We start from the raw sequence: 25,519 nt of genomic DNA, 5'->3' as shown, positions 1-25,519 counted from the left end.
TGCACTGAGGTTGGGTGAGACAAGAACTAGAGGAGATGGGTTCAGGGTGAAAGGTGAAATGTTCAGGGGTGCTTATTCATAGAGAGAGTGGTGAGGAGTGGAATGAGCTGCCAGCTGAAGTGGTGAATGTGGGCTGGTATACGGATGGGTGGGGCATGGAAGGCTATGGTCTGGGTGCAGGTCAGTGTGACTAGGCAGGATAATAGTTTGGCACAGACTAGATGGGCCAAAGGGCCTGTTTCTGTGCTGTTCTATGGTTGTACAAGAACTTCTTCCCACAGGGATTAAAGAATATTTATTTCAAATTATAAATATAAATTTAAAACAAATATTCATCAATCCCTGTGGGAAGAAGTTATTTCCCAGCCTGCAGTCATGATTTTGATACTCCTGTACCTCCTTCCTGGATGGAACGGCTTCTGAATAATTCTTTGAGTCCAAGCTGACCAAAATAATATCTGCTCCAAATCTCTCTCTGACACTTGCCAATTGGTGTTTGGAAACTCCTCTCACCCACGCCCTTTGTTGCTTTATTTGTCTCTACAAGAGGAGAATCTTAGCTTTTGCTCTGTTGATAACCAGATGAGCAATTTTGATGGTAGAAAGACATTGTTTCCCCCTTTCACAGTCAGTGGTTACATGGTATCGTGTCTTAATGTAAGTTGGGGAAAAATTAGATCAAATATTAAAAATGTAAAATGTGAATTTGAGAAGATGTAGGGGCCATTCATGGATTATTATCATCATCTGAGGATTGAAGGGGTGTGGATGCTCCAGAGATTACCTGCCTGGTGACTGGGGCCGATATTCGATTAATATTTACAGATAAACCTTGTTTGGAGGGAAGGGGAAGATGAGAATGGGAGGTGATCAACCGGCTGAGCAGAGGTAGGGGGTGCTGAATAGGCTGAATGGGGGGGGGAGGGGAGGGACTGGACAGGAGGGGCGAGGAAGGGGCTGGACAGGAGGGGCGAGGAAGGGGCTGGACAGGAGGGGCGAGGAAGGGGCTGGACAGGAGGGGCGAGGAAGGGGCTGGACAGGAGGGGCGAGGAAGGGGCTGGACAGGAGGGGCGAGGAAGGGGCTGGACAGGAGGGGCGAGGAAGGGGCTGGACAGGGCTGAGGCTGAGCGGGTGGGAGAGAGGTACTGAACGGTCTGAGTGGGCAGCATGCGGGGGGATGGGTAGGAACAGAAAAGATGCGGAATGATGAGCATGGGTGGGGGTGTGTGGAGGTGGTTGAACGTTGAAGATTCAGGATCATGGATCGGAAAGGTGCAACAAAGATAATGGGCCAAATGGGTCCAGCAGGACTAATCTGAACTGAAAAGCCTATTTACTGCACTGCACAATGTTATGACTCATCAAGGCTGATCTGTGACCCAAAGCCAAATGCCCACCCATGCCTCATAACCCTTGGTTCAGAAAACATTAATTGAGTTTCTAATGACAAGTTCACAAAACAGCTATTCACATATGTGGCAAAGGGCTCCAGACTTACCCCACCCCAAAGAGCCAGGATCCCTAATCCCTACTCCCCCCCAACCCCCTCCATCACCAGAATAGGGAGAAGCTATGAGTTACCTTAGTTAATGGGATTGGGCAGAATAATAGTTCAGCAAAGAATAGATGGGCCAAATGACCAGTTTCTGTGCTGTTCTGTGGTTCAACAGCTGAAAGACAAATAATCCTACCTAAAGCCCAAGTACAGCCCTTGTCCAGACAACACATCAGATGTTCACAATCCAGGTCATTTATTTGGCATGTGCCAAGTACATTAAGTTGCAGGAAGGATACAGGGTTTGATAAGATCAGCAGGACTGGGCGATGGACATGCTCCTGGTTAGAAGGATAGGGGAGTGGGGTCAGATCAGTAACAAAATCCGTCTCACTTGTCGACCAGCTGATGCTTCAACAGGATGCCTGACTGGGTGAAGCCTTGCTGCATCTGAAGGACCTCTTGTTGGCATGGACCCACTGGTGTCTTCGCAGGCTGGAGGTCTGGGTGAAGCCCTTGCCACACTCATGGCAGGTGAAGGGCCTTTCACCAGTGTGGATCCGTTGGTGAGTCAGCAGATTGTACGACCTGGTGAAGCCTTTCCCACACTCGGGGCAAGTGAATGGCCTCTCACCAGTGTGGACCAACTGGTGTATCCGCAGGCTGGAGGACTGGGTGAAGCTCTTCCTGCACTCGATGCAGGTGAACGGCCTCTCCCCAGTGTGAACCCACTTGTGGAACAGCAGGAGGGAGTTCTGGGTGAAGCCCTTCCCGCACTCAGGGCAGACGAACGGCCTCTCCCCAGTGTGGACCCTCTGGTGGATCAGCAGGTCGGAGGTCTGGGTGAAGCCCTTGCCACACTTGGCGCAAACGTACGGCCTCTCCCGAGTGTGGACCAACTTGTGGGTCATCAGGTGGGAGGTCCGGGTGAAGCCCTTCCCGCACTCGAGGCAGACGAACGGCCTATCGCTGTTGTGAATCTTCTGATGGGTGGTCAAGTTTGATCGCAAGCTGAAGCCCTTCCCGCACTCGGGGCAGGTGAAAGGCCTCTCCCCGGTGTGGACCCGCCGGTGTCTCGTTAACTCACTGGACCATTTAAAGTTCTTCCCGCAGTCGGAGCACTGAAGATGGTTCATCGCTGTGGGGACGAGAGGGTGTAACCAGGGGTTATATCAATGCAGCACTCAGCACGGTGGAGGGTCCCGAACAGCTGGGCAGCAGGTTAAATCAACACCGAGGCTCTGATAAGGGCCGGGACCCGGGGATAAGCGTCCTCGAGACGGGTTTGCAAGCCCTGGAACCACGGGAGCCCTCCGTTCCGGAACAGTATGCTGTGCTTTACTCCCGGCGCTGAATCGCCTTCAGACCCCAACAGGGAAGAGGATGGGGAAACAATTGTTACACACCAGGATAACGTTACGGCAAACGTTCTGTGGCGTTAGCCCCGCCCTCTGAGCTAATTGACAGATGCAGCGTCCAACAGCGTGCGGGCCAGTGCCAATCAGGGAATCAGCAGCAACTGCAGCCGCTGCAACCTGAAGCGAACGCAGAGAAGCAAATGGACGGAAATGCTGGAGAAACTCAGGCAGCGTCCACAGGGAGTGAAGGGAACCAACGTTCCGGACCGTTCTCTCTCTTTCTCTCCTCCTCTGTCTCCTTCCCTCCATCCTCGGCCACTTCCCTTCTGGTCTCTGCCCTCGCCCCATCACTTCTCAGCTTCGTTTTCCTCTCCCCTTCCACCTGTTCCCTCACTTTTTTTTATCCCGTGTTCCTCTGAGAGTGGGACTTCGTGTATCTCAGTCCGATGGGCCGAGTTTTCAATGATGGAAGGATTCAGCAATGCATCAAGGGCGGAACACACTCCATTGCCTTGAATGTTACCATTCTTCTGATAGTTAAAAAAAAAACAGGTACAAAGTGGTTTGGAATTACCACGATGCAAGTTCAAGGGGAACAAAGGGAAAAGGTTCGTGGAAATGCATGCAAACAGAGGGTGGAAAATCGAGGGAGGGGAGGGGAGGGAGAAATCAAGTCATTAAGAAAGATTAATGTGGGACTTGTGGAGCCGGAGACGTAACGAAAATAATTTGGGTGCAAATCAATATATTGAGATGGTTTCCCCGCAAGAAGTGAGCGACCACCTGCCGAAAGCGGTTGCCCTTCGCTCTCGCCGGCTGTGAAGAGTAAACAGTGAACACTGATGCAGACACAATTTCTCCGCTGATTGACTGAATGCAACAATCTTGATGCTGCCGAATCAGCACTTTTTTTCTGACCACTTTTGCATTAAAATGAAAACGTCAAATTCTATGACTTTAACAGAAACATTTTGGCAGCAAACCCGGGGAATTTGGACGGGGTGGGAAAGGACCAACAACATTGTTAAAGAAACGCGGGAAATGGAGAAGCTGCGCGGAAAGTGGGGCGACAGGGAGCTCAACCGGATCGCGAGAGGATACGCGGGTCCGTTTGAAAGGGAGCCTCGTCCACTGAAGCCGCGGGAACATGATGGAGGGAGGGAGCGCGGAAATCGGATTCCATCGCCAACATCTCCAGCTGAGTCCGAACCAACGTTTGAGCAGGATGATGCTAAACCCTCTTTCTCAATCTGCTCTCTCCTTATTGTCCATCACTGAGCCCAGAGCCCGCCCGCCCGACACTCACTGAGTGCAGCTTCACCGCTCACTTTCGGCACCGTTTTCCTGTGAAAACCCTCAACATGAACTCTGACCGTCTATTCTCCCCATTTCGGGCCAGTTTTATCCCACACTCCCGTTTCCCTTCTTTATTTATCCCCCTCACCCTTCGCTGTTTTATTCCCGGTTCCAATGAACACCGCTTCCCCAGGGGCAGATTCCATCTGGAAAGGTTTCGGAAAAACCCTGTACGCATGCGCAGGGACCGTCCAGCGCTGTCTCGCCTCTGATTGATAGCTCCTTCCGCCCCTCCTCCCGGCCTGCGAACGCTCCGTCACGTATCCGTGTACCCCGGCGTGTGCGCGCTATCGTCGCAAGGCTTGTGAGCGTTCCTGAGCGCCGTTCCCTCAGCAACGGGCCGGTCCACGGACTAGGCCGCCGTCTGGGTGGGGAGGTGAGACGTCGCGGGCGGAGCGGGAGTGGGGGAACGGGTTGGGATGGCATACCGGCTCGGCCCTTGTTGGAGCCGCGCAGCCTTGAGGTGGATCCGTTGCTGCCCTGGGGTGAGGGCGGCCTTGGGGAAGAGGGCGAGCGGCACCAAGGTCCAGGCGGGGCCTCGTCCCCCCCCCCACAGTCAGGCCGCTGAGGGAAGGGGAGGGGGGTGAGGACCGCGCCTCCTGTCACACGGAGTTGGGGGGAGGGGCGGAAATCAGGGAGAAGGGTCCCTGACAACGCCGTGGGCAGCGAGTGTGTCCGGCTGCAACCCCTATCTCCCCCCCCCCCCCCCGGCCGCACAGATTGGTGGGGGCAGTAGTCGGACTGACGGGGAGAGGGGGTGGGCGACAGGGGGCAGACAGGGTCCCCACCACAGGGCAGACCGGCTCGCTGGGGGAGGGGCAGGAGTCCCCTGTCACCGTCCCCGTCTCACACACGGACACCCAGGGCATCCTGTTGGGGGGGAGATCACCTCTCAGGTGAAGCGGGAGCATCAGCCAGGTCTGTGGCCCCTCCAGTGGGGCTGCTGTGAAGCCGGGTGGTGCTCAGTGCCGGTGCCCAGGGACTGGGGTCCGGGCCACAGACACGCATTTGTGGGTGGGGGGGGAGTTGCCTCCTTGGTGCCAGGGTCACCGATGTTTCCCAGCAGGTTCAGGATCCAGTCTCCTGGACAGGGAGAAGGAGCAGCCGGAATTGGTCATTAATCGTGGTACTGATGACATTGGCAGGAAGAGAGATGAGATCTTGCAGGTAGAGTTTACATCATCCAAAATTAGAAATGCAGTGTTGTCATCTCAGGATGTCCTGAACCAATGATGTAGTGAGGTGAGAAATTGGAAAACCTTCCAGTCAAACATGTGACTAAGGAGCTGGTGCAAGTGTGATGGCTTCACATATATGGACTACGGGGCTCTCTTCCACAGTGGGTGGAATGGGTACAATATGGGCAGATCAGTTGGTCCTTCGTACCCACGACATCAGCAACATAAACAAGATGAGGTTCTTCAAAGAAAAATCTGAGGCAAGTTAAAAGACCTTGATTATTCCGATCTGAGATTTGTTCTACAGAGCAGCAAGGAATTGAAAGACAGTGAAGTTGATTTTGTGGCTGAAGAACTGGTGCAGGGTGAGGGCAGATGGTCCTGAAGTGGAGGAGTCCCCAGATCATGTCAGGGAGATGTGCTGGGGCTGGTCTGGCAGTGGGGTTTTACCCAAAAATCATCTTGCAGATGGGAAAGCTGTGGCTGATAAACAGATTAAAGGATGCAGGTTGAGAGGACGGAAAAGGCAGAGGTAAATTAGTGGTCAGTGCTGGGCCAGCAAATGTTCGCAGTATACCTAAGGATCTCGTAAAGGGGACAGAGTGTAGTGTATTTAAATTTGCTGGAGGGATTGGATTTCAGAGCAGGGAGGTTATGCTGCAACTGAACAAGGTACTGGTGAAGCTGCATCTGGAGTACTGTGTGCAGATCTGGTCTCCTTACTTGAGGAAGAAATGTACTGGCTTTGAAAAAGTTTAGTGGAGGTCCACCAGTTCATTCTTGAGATGAGGGGGTTAGTATATGAGGAGAGATTGTTGGGATTTAGAAGAATAAGAGGGGATCTTCTGGAAATGTATAAAATTATGAAAGGCATAGATAAGATTGAGGTGGGTAAGTTATTTCCATTGGTGGGGAAACTAGAACTAGGAGACATCGCCTCAATATTTATTGTAATTGATTTTGGATGGAGATTAAGAGGAATTGGTTTTCCCAGAGCATGGTAAATCTATGGAATTCTCTGCCCATTGAAGCAGTGGCGATGACCTCAGTAAATATATTTAAGACAAGCCTGCATCAATGTTTAAATCCAGAAAAAGTCCTCAAATCTGGACACCTTGGGAATCGGGTCAGTTTTGATTATCCTGATTCAGGGGCAGTACTTGTAAAACTCAAATTTAAGGAGAATAAACAAGTAAATTTTCATCATTTATCAATAAAAGAGTTACATATAAAATATAAAGTACAATAAAAATCAAAATTTTGTCTTGTATTTCTGCATGGTCACTTGTTGCCACTGGGTTTCTGTGACGCTTGCACGTACACGTACAAAAAGTTTCCTAGAATCCTAGATTTTTGCAATTTGACTGGACTAGTGGTATTAAGGGTCGGTGCAGACGAGCCAATCATCAGATCAGCCATGATCTTGTTGATTGTCAGAGGAGGCTTGATGAGCCGCATAGTCTACTCTTACTCCTATTTCTTATCTTCTCCTGCTTCTCTCTCCACAGACACTGCTTTATTTGGGATTTCCAGCATCTGCACTGTTTTCTTTCCATCTGAAAATTGGAGCCAGAGGTCAAAGCCTGAACTGAAGTGGGTTGGTCTGTACTTACTGGAGTTGAGAAGGATGGGAGGTGATCTGATTGGCTTCTCTTGTGGTTTGCAGATTGATGTGGAGAGATGAAGAAGATGGTAATTGCATTAAATGAGCTAGTCCTTGCTCTCTGCCATTCCCATGTGGGTCTGTTCGTCCACTGTGGATCTTAATGTCTTCTCTTCCTGTCTGGTGGGCAATGAACAGTGAGTGTCTATCAGAATCAGGTTTATTGTCATAAGCATGTCACAAAATGTGTTGTTTTACGGAGCAGCTTTGTACATTTCAGATGTAAAATTCCTCTAGAGTTGCCTAAATATAATATTCGAAACATAGAGCACAGAAAATAGGGTGTTTGAACTGTCTAGTCAGTGCTGAACTATAATCAACCACTTTCACTGACCTGTACCCAGTCCAAATCCCTCCATCCCATTCCCGTCCATGCACATACAAATTTTTTTTAACTATTAAAATAAGCCCACATTCATCACTTCAGCTGTCAGCTCGTTCTGAACTCCCACTACTCTCTGTCTGAACAAGTTCCCCCTAAACTTTTCCCTTTTCACCCATAAGCCATGTCCTCTGGTTTGTATCTCACCTCCGCTCAGTGGGGAAGAAGCATACTTGCATTTACTCTGAACCTTTCATAATTTGGTATACTTCTGTCAAATCTCCCCTCATTCTTCTACGCTCCAGGGAATAGTCCCAACCTGTTTAACCTTCCACTGTAACTCAGTTTTTGCGGTCCCAGCCACATTGATATACCCAGATCCCTGTGTTCTACCACACTCCTTAGTGCCCTACCAATTACCATGTATGTCCTAACCTGGTTTGTCATTTCAAAATGCAATACTTTACATCTTGTCTGCATAAAATCCATCTGCCATTTTACGGCCCATTTATCCAGCTGGTCCAGTTCCCCTTTAGTTGCTCTCCATAATGCCTCCAATCTTTGAGTCATCTCCAAACTTGCTGATGCAATTTACCACATTACTATCCAGATCACTGATAGACAACATTCACAGACTTTCCTTCAACATTCTTGGTAACCTCCTTGACAAGCTCCTTAAGATTGGTTAAACATGACCTATTATGCACAAAGCCGTGTTGACTAACCCTAATCAGTCCCTGACCATCCACATACCTGTAGATCTGATCTCTTAGAACATCTTTCAATAATTTACCTTCTACTGACATCAGGCTCACTAGCCTATAATGTCCTGGGTTAGTATTGGAGCCTTTTTAAAACAATAGAACAACATGAGCTACCTTCCAACCATCTGGCATCTACACCAACGTCCCTCAAGGTGCGAGGGAATATCTTTTTGTCAGGCCTTGGGGATATATCCACCCACATTTGCTTTTAAGAATGCAAGCACATACTCCTTCATCTGTATTAGTCCCTAATTTCACTGCTTGTTTTCTTACATCCAAAGTCTGTGGCAGGTTCCTGAGTAAATACTGATGCAATAATAAACAGTTAAGATCTCCCCATCTCTTCTGGCTTCATGCATTGCTGACCACTCTGATCTTCAAAGGGACCAATTTTGTCCCTAACTATACTTTTGCTCTTAACACAATGTAGAAACTGTGAGGATTTTCCTTTACATTATCTGCCAAAGCAACCTCATGTCTTCTTTTATCACTCCTGATTTCCCTCTTATGTTTTCCTGTTCGTGCTCACCCTCGCCTCCTCATTCTCTCTGTGACCTCCCCCAGTCCTGTCATCCTCTAAAATCTCTCTTTCCCCATCTGTGACCCTGTTTTGCAACCCTGCATCTTTTCAGTTGGGTGCTGCAGGGATGGGTGCTGGGTCCTCTGTTGCTTGTTAGGTATATTAAAGGTTTCCATGAGAATGTAGGTGGCAGGATCAGCAAGTTTGTGGAGGACGTCACAACGTGTGGTCGAGTGGACGGTGAAGAAGTTTGTGTCAGGTTACAACAGGAGAGAGATCAACTGGGAAAGTGGACAAAGGATGCAGTTTAACTCGGACAAATGCGATGTGATGCATTCTGGGAAGTGAAACCAGGGCAGGAGTGTTGTGGAGCAGAGAGACCTTGTGTTACAAGTACACAGTTCTCTGACAGTGGTGATGTGGGTAGACAGGGTGGGGAAGAAGGTGGATACATGTTTACCTTCATCAGCTGAGACATTGAGTGCAAAATTTGGGAAGTGATGATCCACTTGGACATGGTGCTGGTTAGTCCAAACCTGGAATGTGTTGTGCAGTTCTGGTTGTTGCACTGCAGGAAGGATGTGATTAAACTGGGCCGTGTGCAGGAAAGATTCACAAGATGGTGCCAAGATTGGAGGGTCTGAGTTACAAGGAGAGATTGGATTGGCTGTTTCCTGGTTTCCCTCGAGTGAAGGAGGCTGAGGGATGACATGAGAGGGGGACAGAACATTAGATCAGACACAGATTGATGGATAGGATCTGTGTCCCATGGTAGGAGTGTGTTTAACTGGAGGGAGTGGGCTGAAGGTGAGTGGGAGGAGGTTTAAAAGGGATCTGAGGTGTAAATGTTTCACACACACAGGAGCTGGTGTCTGGAATGATCTGCCAGAGGAGGTGGTGGAGGCAGGAACAGTCACAAAATTTCAGAGGCACCTGGATAGGTGGAGCTACAGAACCATAGAACATTACAGCACAGAAACAGGCCCCTTTGGCCCATCTAGTCAGTGCCCAATCATTTTTGTTGCCTAATCCCACTGACCTGCATCTAGTCCATAGCCCTCTAGACCTCTCCCATTCATGTAGCTGTCCAAATTCTTCTTAAATGTTAAAATTGAGCCCATATTTACCACTTCAGCTGGCAGCCTGTCCACACTCCCGCCACTCTCTGTGAGATGTTCCCCCTAAACTTTTCCCCTTTCACTCTTCACCCTATGGTTTGTATCTCATCTACCCTCAGTGGAAAATGCCTATCTACATTTACTCTGTCTATCCCCCTCTTAATTTTAAATACCTCTATCAAATCTCCCCTCATTCTTCTCTGCTCCAGGGAATAAAGTCCTAACCTGTTTAACTCAGTTCCTGAAGTCTAGGTAACATCCTAGTAAATATTTTCTGCACTCTTTCTACTTTATTGATATCTTTCCTGTAGTTAGGTGACCAAAACTGTATACAATACTCCAAACTTGGCCTCACCAAATTTACCACAATTCTTATACTCAATACTTTGAATTATGAAGGCCTATATGCCAAAAGCTCTCTTTACAACCCTATCCACTGTGATGCCACATTCAGGGAATTATGAATCTGTATTCCCAGAACCCTCTATGTGCCCGTACTCCTCGCTGCCCTACCATTAACTGTGTATGACCTTTCTTGGTTTGTCCTTCCAAAGTCCAACATCTCACACTTGTCTGCATTAAATTCCATCTGCCATTTTTCAGCCCATTTTTCCAACTTGTCCAAATCCTTCTGCAAGCTTTGAAAACTTTCTTCACTGTCCACAATACCTCCAATCTTCGTGTTATCTTCAAACTTGCTGATCCAGTTTATCACATTATCATTCAGATCATTGATATAGATGACAAACAACAATGGTCCCTGAGACACACCACTGGTCACAGGCCTCCAGTCTGATAAGCAATCATCCACCACTATTCTCTGGCTTCTGTCCAGCCATTGTCAAATCGAGTTCACTACTTCACCATGAATTCCTAAATTCTGAATCTTCCTGACTAACCTCCCATGTGGGACCTTGACCTAAAGTCCATGCAGACAACATCCACCGCCTATCTACATCAACTTTCCTGGTAACCTCCTTGAAAAACTCAAAAAATTAATTAAACATGACCTATCATGGACAAAGGCATGTTGACGCTTCCTAAGCAGTTCTGTCTCAGGGTTGGCGCCTGAACGTATATTTGTTGGGGGGGGGGGTCATTAGTGTGTTAGAAGAGGGCTTATACAGTGGTGGGAAGGTGGTGATTGCTGGGAACAGCTGAGTACAAGTGGAGAGTTGCTAGCGAGCATCAACCTAGACACTAGTGACATGGGTCGGGATGGGGCAAAGCACCTCGTTCGGGGGGCAATGCCCACTGATGCCCCCTCCTTGCTGCCTACCCTGTTCTGACTATCCAAATAATTGTATATCTGATCTCTTAGAATACCTTCCAATAATTTGCTTACCACTTATGTCAGGCTCACTGGCCTATAATTTCCAGGGTTACTTTTGCAGCTTGTTAAACAAGGAAAAACGTGAGCTCCCCTCCAATGCTCCAGAACCACACCCACGGCTGAGGACATTTTATATATAGCTATGTAGCAAAGTATTCTGTACTGAGCTACTTTAGACATCAGTGTACATGTTGTGGAATCATTGTACACTGTGTCGAGTTGATGTATACACTGTCAATGTACAGGCTGTGGAGTCTAAGACTGACACCTCCAGGCTTGCATCACTTCTTCTGTCACATGGACAGAAAAAACCTGCGTTGGACACAGGTCAATTTCCTGCATTTTCTACAGCACATCTGCCATTTTGGGAGGCGGTTCACTTCCTGGTAATTATGTTGCAAACTGACCCCCTTCCCCCCCACCCCCCAAGAACCGGCAATCTCACTGCGAACACCCAAAGTCTGTATATTTTTTTTGTTTGGGTGGCCTTCCTCTCCGTCAAGGTGCCTGAACCACAACTGGTCTGTTCAGATCCAGATGGGCAGGTTTGAGGTGGTCAATTGCAAAAGCTTCCTCTTTACCTCCGATGTTCAAAATGTACGTCGAACCATTGTGTCTTAGTACCTCGAAGGGACCTTCATATGGATGCTCCTTTCTGAACGAAAGCATACTTGCTGTCCTGCAAATTCTGGGGTATATAGGACCTGGCCTGACCGTGTAGAGATGTCAGTATGGGCACTAAAGAACCGAGCTTTTCGCGGAGGTTGCTTCCCATCCTTGTGAGTCTGATACAAATTCTCCTGGAACCATCAGGGGCGCACCGTAGACCAGCTCTGCCAATGAGGCACCTATATCATTCTTATTCCCAAGAGTACCCATGGCAATTCATCAACCCAGTTAGGTCCATGCAGACGTGCCATTAGGGCTGATTTCAAATGCCTGTGGAACCTTTCTACTAGTCATTGGATTGAGGGTGGTATACAGTTGTGTGAGTAACTTGGTTCCAAGCAGGGTGGGCATTGCTGACCACAGGGTTGATGTGAATTGGGCACCCCATCAGATGTGATGTGTGCTGGCAAAACGAAACGTACTATCCAGGCATAAATTAGAGCCCTGACGCAGGTGTTGATAGTTATGTCTGCCACTGGAACCACCTCTGGCCACCATGTGGCCTGATCCACTCTAGTGAGAACCACATGAAACCAGCAGGGGGCCTACAATGTTCCCATGTACTTGGTCAAACCTCTGATAAGTTGGCTTTCATGTGTTGCTAGACTTTGGATGTCTGTAAACTAGTTCATGTCTTCACTCAATTGCTGACCTGTTTTCGAAGGCCATGCCACACAAATCTGTTGGCTACCATCCGGACTGTCATTCTTATTGATGGATGTGCCAACCCATGTACTGCATCAAATACCTGCCACCTCCAGGCTACCAGAACGATTGGGTGAGGACAACCTGTAGGTACGTCACACAGAAGTTTGAGCTTCCCCGGGCCTACCAGAATTTCTTCCAGCTGCAGGCTCGAATCTCCTGTTCCATAATGGGGAATTTCTTTACCTGTTTGCTTTTGGGCCAAGATCTGCATGGATTGTAAGGCCAGGTGAGACAGCGCATCTGCCACTATATTGGCCTTTCCTGAGATGTGTTCAATGGCCTTCCTGAACTCAGAAACATAGATAAATGTCTCAGTTGATGAGCCAACCATGGATTTGATATCTTTGTGAAGGCAAATGTAAGTGGCTTGTGGTCCGTAAAAACTGTGAAATGGGTGCTTTATAGAAAGTACCTGAAATGTACATTAGCTAGGTACAGTGCCAACAATTCTCAATCAAAAGCACTGCACGAGTTCTGGTGATCTTAGGTGCTTGCTAAAGAAAGCCAATAGTTTCCAATGCCCATTGATGTACTGTTCCCCTACTGCTGTACTGGACGCATCTGCTGTCAGGACATCCATTTTTGGGTTGACCAGCAATGTGTCATTAGCCAGTGTTTCCTTGGCATTCTCAAATCCTGCCGAAACTCTTCATCCCAAGTGACATCCCTTGCCTTGCCTGACACCAGGGCATGATGCGAGCTGCTGATGGTAGAAACCGGTGATAAAAGTTCATCATTCCAATGAACACCTGGAGGCCTTTAACTGTGTTGGCCTCAGCAAATGCCCAGATTGCCTTGACCTTTGCCGGTGGTGGCTTTGTCAATTCAATTCAATGGCCCAGAAAGTCGATGGTTGCTAACCCGAATTGACACTTGTTGGGTTGATGGTCAGCCCAAACTCATTCAAATGAGTGAAAAGCTTGCTTAGGTGGTACAGACTGCAGCTAGCGAAAAGTATGTTGTCTAGGTATATGAAGGTAAAGTTGAGATCGTGTCCCACTCTCCATTAAAAATTGGAAAGTCTCGTGACATTCTTAAACCCTGTCATCAGGGTGGACCAGGATATGATGATACCACCCCCCCCCCCCCCCCCCCTCCCCGGACCTGGTCCACCTTGGAAAATATGAGGGCTCCTTGCAGGTTGGACACGAAGTCCTGTTAATGCCGTCCCCTGTGGTAACCTCGTTCAGACTGTGGTGATCACTGCAAGCTCTCTAACCACCTGAGGCCTTGTGTACCATGTGGAGCGGGGAGGCCCAGGAACTATCAGAACATTGTACAAAACCCATGTTCTCCATCCTTCCAATCTCCTCTTTGGCCAGACAAAATACAGCGGTGGCTCTTCGGTTGGTGTGGTGCTGTACCTCATGTTTCAGCATCTCCAAGATGAATTTCAGCATTATTATTGCAGGGAGTTCTGTCAACAACCTGGTGAATTCATTCTCCGAAAGAGTAACGGAACTAAATGCAAGGCTTGCAGGCTGGCCTCACCTAGGTTGAAGGTCTGGAAATTGTTGGTATTAATGAGCCTTTGTCCCTCGAGATCAACCAGCAGGCCATATACTCTGAGAAAATCAGCTCCCAGTAGCGGTTGTGAACAGTATTGCTGAGCTGAAGTTGAATCCAACGTGTGCCAAATGTCTGGATATTGCTGCAGTTTGTGGCTTTCAATGATGGCTCTTGTTTTCTGTTATGTGTCATGCCCCAAAGGGGGAACCACACTGATCTCAGCCCCTGTATCCACCAAGAAACATTGGCCGGAATATCTTTCCCAGACAAGTAAAAAACTGTCTCAATGCCCAGCTGCCACAGTGATTAGCAACGGCTGGCCCCGGTGTTTCCCTAAAATGCACAGGGAGGTCAGCAGCGATGAGCTTCTGTGCCTCATCATTGAGGGTAGAAACACGAATGGGTTGTCTCCTGGCCGACTGGCGATCTGACAACAGATTTGATCGACCCTGCTGCCGGTGTAATGTTGGAGTTGCATGGTCCTGCTGCTGTGAGTGGGATCTGGTGACCTGTCCTACGGATTTTACGCTTTCTTGCTTAGCCCGCCATTGAATGTCAGTACAGGCTGCAACTCTCCATGGGTCACTGAAATCCCCATCAGCCAGCAGCATGTGGCTATCTTCTGGTAACTGAACTAAGAAAGCCTACTCGAATATGAAGCAGGGCCTATGCCTTCCGCTAGTACCAGCATTTCATTCATGAGCATCCAAGTGAATTAAACAGGTCGGTCGCTCACATTGTGAGAGGCCAAAGGGATGGATGAGCAGACTCTCGAACACCATATACTTGCCCTCCTCCGGAGGCTGCTGCAGAAAATCGGAAACTCGGCATGCCATCTTTTGATCCAGGGCACTTACTACATAGTAGTGCCACGTGGAATCAGATGTTACCTACCTCAACTGGAATCGGGCTTCTGCTTGGTCAATGTTATGAAGTCCAAAACATTGGCAGTTTCAGAGCTACAGCATACATTGAAGAAAAATTTTCCATGTTGGGATCCACATATCATTTGGACCATTCGGGTCAACAATGTAGTGAAATATTCTATACTAAGCTACGATAGACATCGGTGTACATGTTGTGGAGTCTAGTGCAAGACTGACACTTCAGGCTTGCATTGTTGGGCTTATATACATCACTGTTTCTGTCACATGGATGGGAAGTGACATCATTGGTGATGTCATCATCCCAGATAACAATCTGTTGGATGCAGGTCAATTTCCCGTGTTTTCCACAGCACGTCCATCATTTAGGGAGTCAGTTTGCTTGCTGGTAAGTGGTTGGCCACTGCTAGACCCTGGCTTACGATGTTCCGAAGTTACGATGATGAGAATCAACGTGGTTGCTTTTCCTTCTCTAGGGAGGGAGAGAGAGCGACAGCAATCTGCGCCTGTGTTCCAAATCACAACTTGGGTTGCAAAGTGAACTCACTGCTCCTAGTTACCAGCCGCCATCTCGGGCTTCCAGCAGGTAGATCCTGATTTATAATAATTTCACCTTACAATGCGAGTCGTGGAACTGAATCCCATGTAAATTGCCCCTGCAATTTATACACTACCATCCCTCAAGTTCCGAGGGAATGCCTTGTCAGGCCCTGGGGATTTATCCACCCTTATTTGCTTTAAGACAGCAAACACTTCCTCCTCTTTAATCTGTGTAGGTTCCATGACCACACTGCTTATTTTCCTAACTTCCCATGACTCTGAGCCCATTTTATGAGTGAATACTGATGGGGGAAAAACATTTATGATAATCCCCCTTCTCTTTTGTCTCCATGCAAAGCCGACCACTCTGATCTTCAAGGGGACCAATTTTGTCCTGTACTGTCCTTTAGCTGCAGACACCCTTAGGATTTTCCTTCACATTGTCTGTCAAAGTAACCTCTTTTAACCTTGATTTTTTTCTTGGTTTTTCTTGCATTTTTTAATACTCCTCAAGTACCTCATTTGCTCCATGTTGCCTTTACCACTCTACTTTCGAACCAGATCCACAATACCCCTCGAAAACCAAGGTTCCCTCTGCCTACTAACCTTGCCTTTAATCTTGACAGGAACATATAAACTCTGTGCTCTCAAAATGTCACCTTTAAAGCACTTCCACTTCCCTTGCACATCCTTGCCTGAAAACAACATCCCAATCCATGCATTCTAGATCTTTTCTCATTTCTTCAAAATTGGCCTTTCCCCAATTTAGAATCTCAATCGGAGGCCCAGACCTATTCTTCTCCATAATTAACTTGAAACTAATGGCATTATGATCACTCCTACACATACTTCTATCACCTGTCCTGTCTCATTCCCTAATAGGAGATCTAGTATTGCCCTCTCTCAAGTTGGTACCTCTAAATATTGATTTAGAAGACTTTCCTGAACAAATTTGACAAACTGCAGCCCTTTTACAGTATGGGAGTCCCAGTCAATATGTGGAAAATAATCTCCTACTATCACAACCTGATGTTTCGTGTAGCTGTCTGCTATCTCCCTACAGATTAGATTTTCACTGACTATTGGGAGGTCTATAATACAACCCCATGAGTGTAGTCATACCTTTCCCGTTCCTCCACTCCACCCATGTAGTCTCAGTAGACGAGCCCTCTGGTCTGTTCTGCCTGAGCACAGCTGTGATATTTTCACTAATAGGCAATGCCACTTCTCTCCCTTTCATTCGGCCAATGCCCCCCCCCCCCCCCACCGGTTCCATCATGTCTAAAGCATTGAGGTACCAGTCCTGCCCGACCTGCAACCAAGTTTCACTAATGGCCACAATGTCATAATTGCGTTTGCTAATCCACGATCTAAGCTCCTCTGCCTTTCCTCCAGTTCTTGCGTTGAAATAGATGCACCTGAGAATATTTCCACCACCTACATCCTGTTGACTTTTAGTGGTTCAGGCAATTTTCACATCATCTTTTTCCTCCTCTATCTGCTCTGGCCTCTGGTTCCCGTCCCCCTACAAATTTTGTTTAAACCCAGCGGAGCTGCTCTAGCAAACCTTCCTGCAAGGATATTAGTTCCCTCCAGTTCAGATTCAAACTGTCCTGTCACAGCAGGTCCCACCTTCCCTGGAAGAAAGTCGATTGATCAAGGAACCTGAAGCCCTCCCTCCTGTACCATGTCTTTAGCCACATGTTAAGCTGCTTTATCCTCTTATTTCTATCTAACCTCACCAGCACGTGGCCTGGGAAAAAATCCTGAGATCACAACCCTGGAGGGTCCTGTCCTTCAACCTAGTGCCAGACACCCTGAACTCTGTTTCATTTATCCCTATATTGTCCGTGATTTCTGGATGCTCCCACCATCCCCTTCCCCCCTCAAGAAGAGCCCCCACACCCTCCATGGACTGAGCTCCCACAACCCCCTGCCGGACAGAGAACCCATTCCCATATGGACAGTCCCCACACCCCACATCCCACCCCCTTACAGAACACACACACTCCCCTTCCAGACAGAGCACCATCCCCCACAGACAGAGTCCCCACATCCCCCCCCCAACAGACTGAGCTCCCACACCTACCCCCCACCTTTACAGAGCACCCCTCCTGGACAGAGTCAGCACCCTCTCCCTGTAGAGGGCCCCCACCCCACTGGACAGAGCCTCCCCATATTCCATGGTCCCAAACACATTCAGACTTAGTCCACATGTTAAGCCCCCACCCCCAGACAGAGACCCACCCTCCCAGACAGCACCCGCTTCGTGCCACTTTTTTCAAGTGCACTCCGGGAGCCCCATCAGGTTGAAATACATGCCTTGCGCCCCGTGGTAGAACTACATTGATTTATCCCCTAGTCACACCCTCTCATCCCTACAGCGATGGACCTGTTTCTGTGCTCCGTCTGTGGGAAGTACTTTTAAGATCCAAGTGAGTTAACGAGAAACCAGCAGATCCACACCATGAAGAGGCCCTTCACCTGCCCTGACTGTGGTAAGGACTTCAACCATACCTCCAGCCTGCTGAGACACCAGCGGGTTCACACTGGGGAGAGGCCGTTCATCTGTTCCGAGTGCGGGAAGGGCTTCACCCATGCCACCAGCCTGAGGATGCACCAGCGGGTCCACACTGGAGAGAAGCCCTTCACCTGCTCCGAGTGCGGCAAGGGCTTCATCCAGACTGCCAATCTACTGACCCACCAGAGGGTCCACACTGGCGAGAGGCCCTTCACCTGTTCTGAGTGCGGTAAGGGCTTTAGCCATACCGCCAGCCTGCTGAGACACCAGCGGGTCCACACCGGGGAGAGGCCGTTCATCTGTTCAGAATGTGGCAAGGGCTTCACCCAGATCGCCAACCTGCTGACCCACCAGCGGATCCACTCTGGGGAGAAGCCTTTCATCTGCTCTGAGTGTGGCAAGGGCTTCACCCAGACCACTAACCTGCTGACCCACCAGCGGGTTCACACCGGGGAGAGACCCTTCACCTGCTCTGAGTGTGGCAAGAGCTTCACCCATACCTCCAGCCTGCGGATGCACCAGCGGGTCCACACTGGGGAGAGGCCTTTCGTCTGCTCTGAGTGTGGCAAAGGCTTCACCCAGACCTCCGACCTGCTGAACCACCAGCGGGTCCACACCGGTGAGAGACCCTTCACCTGCTCTGAGTGCGGCAAGGGCTTCACCCATACCTCCAGCCTGCTGAGACACCAATGGGTCCACACTGGGGAGAGGCCCTTCAGCCGTGGCAAGGCTTCATCCAGTCAGCCGCTCTGTTGAAGCACGAGTGGGTCTACAAGTGAGCTGGATACTGTTGCTGATCTGACCCTACACTTGTCATTCTAACCAGAGTTGGACCGTGTCCACTGTCCTGTCCCATCCAGCTGATCTTAACAGACCCTCTAACTTCTGCAGCTTAATATACTAGACATATGCCAAATAAATGACCTGGACCTTGAACAACTGGGGGGAGGTCACATGATAGCATAGAGGACGCAGCACACCCTCATGTGTGGAGGAATGACTAAAAAAAAGTGCTAATTAAATAAAGTTTAACTCACCAAAACTATTTTAAATTTAATCAAAAGTTACTGTTGATTTAAAAAAAACAATTCCACCACGCAAAGAAAGATACCTGAAGATTACACAGAAAGAAATTGCGAAGGAAGAAAGGAAAAAGAACTTGGGCCGACCTCATCAATGAAGCCGGCTGCTGAAGTATCTCCTGGGACCGCTGGAGACATCCCCAGTGCAGGACCGTCGCACAGAGCCACCTCTGCGTCTCTTCGCAATGGTGGTGCTGTTTTAAAAATTGGATCTATACTGAACATGCGCGAGGAGTTGTGCATGCGCGCAGGGGATAATGTAAAAAAATCTTCAATACCTTTAAAGGGCCAGTCCACTTTCCCAGCTGTGGAACAAGAAGATTTTCCAGATCTCGAAGGGGATTCTAACAATTCTACAAGTGAAGAAGAAGATGTGAGTACAGAAGAGGAAGAATTTAAAGGCAAGGCCAAGTTTTTAAAGAAAAAAATGAATAAAATTAACAAGCTTTTTAACTGGGGAATTACAAGTTAAAATGGATTTGACTAAATCAATAAATAATGTTTCACAAAGGATCGATAAGTTTGAAGACAGAATGCAATATGATCGTGAAGAGGTTCAGCATATTTCAGAAAGAGCAAATGTCAATGAAGATTCTGTTACTGCTTTGGTTTCTATGAATGAAAAGTTATTGGAGAAAGTTGACATCTTGGAGAATTATAGCAGAAGAAATAACCTTAAAATTGTAGAGATGTCCAAAGGTAAAGAAGATCAGGATGTAATTCGTTTTTTTTTCAGAATTGGATACCTGAAATGTTTGGGCAAGATGATTTTGAAGAGAAAATTTTGATTGAAAGAGCACAAAAGGCTCTTCGACCAAAGCCAGGACCTCGGTCTATATTGATCAGATTTCTTAATTATCTAGAGCATGGGCCTTTGAATTATGAAGGTAATAAGATCTTTATTTTAATCCAGATTTGAGTCAAGCTCTTTTGAAGAAAAGGAAGAGTTTAACCCAGTTAAGAAGGCTTTATATGATAAAGGCTATAGATATGTGCTTCGTTATCCAGCTACTTTGAAAGTATTCATTCCAGATCAACAGAGTGTTTTCTTCACCAGTTATATTCAAGCTAAAGGTTATGTTAAAGATTACTCAAGGTTTGGCATACAGACGACTTGTTGAAATGATTTGTTGATGAATGGGGAGAGGAATCTCTCCTTTTTTTCCGGCTAGACTTGATATTTTGATGACAAGAAATTTTTTTTTCCCCTGGGAGTCGGGGTTTTGGCATGTTGCTCTCTGACATCTGCATGTTTTTGTGGTTGACCACCACCCATATAATGGAGGGTGGTAATGCTGGCTTATCTGGCATTTTAGAGGGGAGGGATTTATTATTATTTTGGGTTTTTTGTTGTTATTTTAGTCGTAAATGAAACTACTGTTACTGGATTGCCTGGACCTATTTTGATTTATGGGAACTCTTCCTGGACAGGAGTAAGAGTTATCTATTTGTTGAAATGTATATATATCTTCCCATTGGGTATATATATACAATGATGGGTAAAGCAGTCAAAATAGTGAGTTTTAATATCAATGGGATTAACGGCCCCATAAAAAGGAAGATTTTGTCATATATTAAGAAGTTGGGAGTAGATATTGATTTTTTTACAAGAGGCCCATTTGATGGACAATGAACATTTAAAATTGAAAAGGGACTGGGTAGGTCAAGTAGTTTTTTTCTACATTTAATTCAAAAGCTAGGGGAGTGGCATTTTAAAAAAAAAAATTATGTTAAAATTCAGGATGTAATTACAGACCTCATGGGAAGATATAATTGTCAAATATTTTCTGAAGAATGGACCTTGTTTATTTATACACCCAATATGGAAAATCATAAATTTATTCAGGGTACTTTTTTTTAAACTTTGGGGAATGTTCATGAAAATATTTTGGTAGGTGGTGACTTTAACTTTTGTTTGGAACCTGTATTGGATAAATCTTCAAAAACTATAGTGAAGTCAAAGGCAGCTAAAACATTGTTGGTTTTGATGAAAGATTTTAATTTAATTGATATATGGTGAAGAATGCATCCTAAGGACAGGGACTATTCTTTTTATTCCAATTTTGATCCATATTCTAGAATTGATTTATTTTTTGCTTTCAGCCCATAATCAATCAAGAGTGATTGGTGTGGATTATAAATTTAGATTAATATCTGACTACTCTCCTCTTTTGATTGAGTTGGGGTTTTCAGAAAGACACCCTTAGTTCATAGATGGAGATTGAATATTTTATTATTGAAAAGACCAGATTTTTGTTTATTTATACAACAACAAATTCACTTGTTTTGTGATACTAACTTACATTCAACTGAAGATATGTTTGTTATTTGGGATGCGTTGAAAGCTTATTTAAGAGGACAAATTATAAGTTACTCTTTGAAGCTTAAAAAGGAATATATGAAAGGTATAGATAAATTGGAAAAAGAAATTCAATTGTCTGAGGACAAGCATAGAACTTTAGTTAATAAAAAAATTACATTACAATGTTAACATACAGAACAGAGAAAATGATATTACATTCTAAACAGTAATATGAATTGGGGGAATGATCACATTAACATTGTATTTAGGAAATTTTATGGAAAGCTCTATACCTCTGAATCATTGCATGATGAAGAGGCTATAGGTAATTACTTGTCTCAACTGTCATTACTGAGTTTAACTCAAGGATGAATTAGATAGTTTTTTTTTACTGAACAGGAGGTATTTGATGCAAAATAATAAAACTCCAGGTGAAGATGGATTCCCAGTTGAATTTTATAAAGAGTTTAAAGATTTATTGGTTCCATTATTCATGAAGGTAATAAAACAAGTGTTTAAGCAGTGTCTTCCAGAAACATTTTCCATGTTATTCCTAAAAAAGATGGAGATCCATTAAAACTGGCTTCCTATATAGACCTATATCTTTATTGAATATATATTATAAAATTGTAGCAAAAATATTAGCGAATAGAATTAATATCTTCCTGATTTAATAAATATGCATTAAACTGGTTTTGTTAGAAATAGACAAACTTTATAAAATATAGTAAGGTATAATTCATAAAGTATAATTTAGCTCAGAAAAAAAGATTTGAGCCTTATTGTTGCTTTAAATGCGGAAAAGGGTTTTGATGGGTTAGAATGGGACTTTTTGTTTCAGGTGTTGAGTAAATTTGGTTTTGGTCTAAACTTTATAAATTGGGTTAAAACAAGAAGTCCTAAAGCTAAAGTGAGTACAAATGGACAGGTGTCTCAATTTTTTAATTTGAATAGATCTAGTAGACAGGGGTGTCCATTATCACCTGCTCTGTTTGCTAGCCATAAAACCATTGGCACAAAAGATTAGGGATGATCAACAATTAAGGGGATTTGAGATAGACCAGACCCAGTATAAAATTAGTTTATTTGCTGATGATGTATTAGTGTATTTAACTCAACCACAGATGTCATTACCAAGACTTTATCAACAATTATTAGACTATGGGAAACTTTCAGGATTTAAAATAAATTGGGATAAAAGTGAGGTGATGGAATTAGTTAAAGGAGATGATTCACATTGTAGAGAAGCAATTCATTTTAGATGGACTGATAAGATTAAATATTTGGATATGTTTTTTTTTAAAAAGGAGAAAGTTTTGAAGAGACGGGTTGATTTACCAATTATATTAAAAAGGAGAGTCAATTATATTACAATGAATGTTTTTCCAAGAATTCAATATTTATTTCAAACTTTGCCTATACCTTTACCATATTTTTTTCCTAGATTTAAATAAACAGTTTAGGATGTTTCTTGGAAATGGAAAATGGTTAGAAAGTCATTAGAGAAGTTAACATGGAAATATGAACAAGGAGGATTGCAACTTAATAATTTTAAGAATTATTATAGAGCAACTCAATTAAGGTTTTTAACTTGTATGTTTGTTAAATCTAGACCATCATGGGTAGACATTGAATTAAGGTAGGATAAGTTATACCGGATGAATTTATTTATAAATGGGAACCTAATTCTAGTATAATAGATAAGGAAGTTCCAATATTAAGACATTTGTTGAATATGTGGAATAAAATTAAATTAGAAATTGATGGAAACATTCTTTCTTTAAAAATAATTAAAGAATCAAGGGAATTTCCCAATTAGGAGATTGTTATGATAATAATAGATTGGTCTTTGATCAGTTAATGCTTAAATATAATATTCCTCATGATACATTATTTGGTTATTTTCAGTTGAGGACTCTCTAAAAGAGAAATTAGGACCAGAAATTATTTTAAAAGATATCAAATTTAGAAAATAATTATGGTTGATGGAATGATTTAAAAGTTTATTTCAATTGCATATATATTACAAGAACAGATGCCTAAAGTAAGTTTGTTTAACTCAAAAGAAAATGGGGACAAGATTGGCAAAATTTGTTTGAAGAAGCTATGACAAATACTATTAAATACTAATGTAAGATATAGATTTCTTCATTATAAGTTTTTACATTAATTGTATATTACTCCTCAGAAATTAAATAGATGGAAACTAAATTTATCCGATCAATGTTTGAGATGTGGAATAGAAATTGGAACTTTTTTTTTCATTCTACGTGGTTGATGCTTTCTGGGTTTCTATTCATAAACTTATACAATGGATAATGGGGGTGGATTTACCTTTAAACCCTCAATTATTTTTGTTCTGTCATTTTGAAAGTGTCATTCCTGAATTGAAATTTGTTCAGTCAGCTTTAGTAATAGCAAGGAAATGTGTTGTCTCATTAACTTTAGAGAGGAGGCATGCTAAAATTCAAATTTGCATTCTGTTAGAGAAAATTATGTATAATTTAAGGAGTAAATACTCTTTTTTTCAAATTTGTGGTCTGTATGCTAGATTTATGAAGTTAAAATTATAAAATTTATATTTACTTTTATATTTTTCCTGTTCCATGAAGTTTTCTCTGACAAAATAAAATTGATTTTGTGACATTTTTGAGATTTCTGAGTGTCACCTGAAGCAATCCAAATTAATTACTTTATCAATTGGGGTTACTTTTAGATTTTTTTAGGCTTACTTTTTAGTTTTTGTTATTTTTTTCTAAATATAGTTTCAGCATGTATTTGTTAGCAATCTATTATGTAACTTGGTATATTATTTCCAATTGGTTGATCTTATATATGTTGATTAAATAAAATATTTAAAAAACTTGGCGTGTGGCCTGTTGAAGATATGCTTTAGGATTTTGTGAATGGCCTTTCTGCTGTTGAACCTCAGAACAGAAACAGGTTATTTAGCCCATCTATTTAAAATAATAATGCATGAAAAGAAATATTAAAATCCTTAGAATATTAAAACCTTTAGGCGCTTAAACCTTTCAAAGTTTGTTGGAATTCAGTGTTTCGAGAAGAACTGAAGGTTAAAAGCAGGACTGTCTGTTAGAGCCTCTCACAGACAATTATAGCAACTAAAAATCAAATTGGATAACATATAAATCACAAGGAATGAAAATTTTAAAGAGTTTTATAAAAGTCTATATCAATTAGAATTGTTAAAAGATGATAATAAAATAGAAGAATTTTCATCTCAAATAAATTTACCAAAATTATATATGGAATATCAGATTATGGGCTACTCCATTTACTCAAACAGAGGTTAAAGTAGTGTTTAGTTCTTTACAAAAACAAGTCTCTGGGAGAAGATGACTTTCCCCTGGATTTTGTAAAGCATTTAAAAATGTATTAATTCCTCCATTTATGGAAGTATTAGGACAGGAGGGAGAGACAAATGACTTACCAGAATCATTTAAGACAGCAATAATAAGTGATTCCAAAATAAAAGGAAAGTACCTTTGAAACCATCATCATATAGACCTATTTCAAAATATGTTAGCTGATAGAATAGTGAAATATTTACCTAAATTAATAAATATTGATCAAACTGGATTTGTTAAAAAAAGAAAATTAGACAATGTAAAAAAAAAAGTTAGAGTATTGTTATGAGCCCAAAGGACCCCAAAACCCAGCAGCAATAGATATTCACCAAGACAAATGGTTACTTAAACAAAAGTTGCTTTTAAAATTATTTTTAAACATGAAAACAGAATCAAACTTTAACTTACATTATTATTAACTAACTTAACCTAACCTCTCTTCCAATTCTAAGTGCACGTGTGTGTAAAGTGTGGTAAGTTTAGAAAAGTTCTTTAATTCACAGATCAATCTCACTTCTCATTCTTCCAATATCATTGGTTGCAGGTCATTCTTATACTGTGCACAGAATTTAATATGTATAAGTTCACTGGGCTTTGGTGCTCGAAAGATAAATGGTTACCAGTCAGGTTCTTGTTGGTTTGCAGAAAGATGTGTTCCAGGACATCCACAACCAAGGTACTTCCCTCAGTCACATCAGTGTCTTGCTCATGAAACTTGCCTCATCAGGGTTTTCCAGATGATAATCTTCTTCTTTCAGGTTACCACAGAGTTCTTTGCTGTTTCTCTTATTCCAAGAGAAACATCAGACAGCCAGTACTTTCAGCCATC

The 25,519-nt window shown here is 44.2% G+C and overlaps 2 protein-coding genes across 10 annotated transcripts; one reads left to right on the top strand and one right to left on the bottom strand.

Annotated features, from left to right (window-relative positions):
- Positions 1-1,727: 1,727 nt before the first annotated feature.
- LOC138765460 (zinc finger protein 664-like) lies at positions 1,728-5,078 on the bottom strand. Its single transcript, XM_069942499.1, has 3 exons — positions 4,998-5,078; positions 4,638-4,950; positions 1,728-2,633 (listed from the first exon to the last, which is right to left on the bottom strand). The coding sequence occupies exons 1-3, from the start codon at positions 5,076-5,078 to the stop codon at positions 1,909-1,911; spliced, it is 1,119 nt and encodes a 372-aa protein (XP_069798600.1). The 3' UTR covers positions 1,728-1,908.
- On the top strand, positions 4,401-24,115 carry LOC138764565 (zinc finger protein 211-like). Of its 9 annotated transcripts, none has more exons than XM_069940655.1 (5): positions 4,402-4,585; positions 5,276-5,376; positions 7,054-7,187; positions 15,354-15,463; positions 17,802-24,115. In XM_069940655.1, exon 5 carries the CDS (start codon positions 17,885-17,887, stop codon positions 18,692-18,694), a length of 810 nt encoding a protein of 269 aa, XP_069796756.1. In that variant the 5' UTR covers positions 4,402-4,585; positions 5,276-5,376; positions 7,054-7,187; positions 15,354-15,463; positions 17,802-17,884; the 3' UTR covers positions 18,695-24,115. The 9 variants fall into 9 exon arrangements, with proteins under 9 accessions (XP_069796763.1, XP_069796764.1, XP_069796756.1 ...); XM_069940654.1 differs by having other exon boundaries at positions 6,896-7,187; XM_069940662.1 differs by lacking the exon at positions 15,354-15,463 and having other exon boundaries at positions 4,401-4,585; positions 6,896-7,187.
- Positions 24,116-25,519: the final 1,404 nt, after the last annotated feature.

Source organism: Narcine bancroftii, chromosome 5 (assembly GCF_036971445.1).
Source record: "Narcine bancroftii isolate sNarBan1 chromosome 5, sNarBan1.hap1, whole genome shotgun sequence".
Taxonomy (NCBI): Eukaryota; Metazoa; Chordata; class Chondrichthyes; order Torpediniformes; family Narcinidae; genus Narcine; species Narcine bancroftii.
The sequence above is the reverse complement of the archived record's forward strand: the minus strand, read 5'-3'. Positions and strand labels throughout refer to the sequence as shown.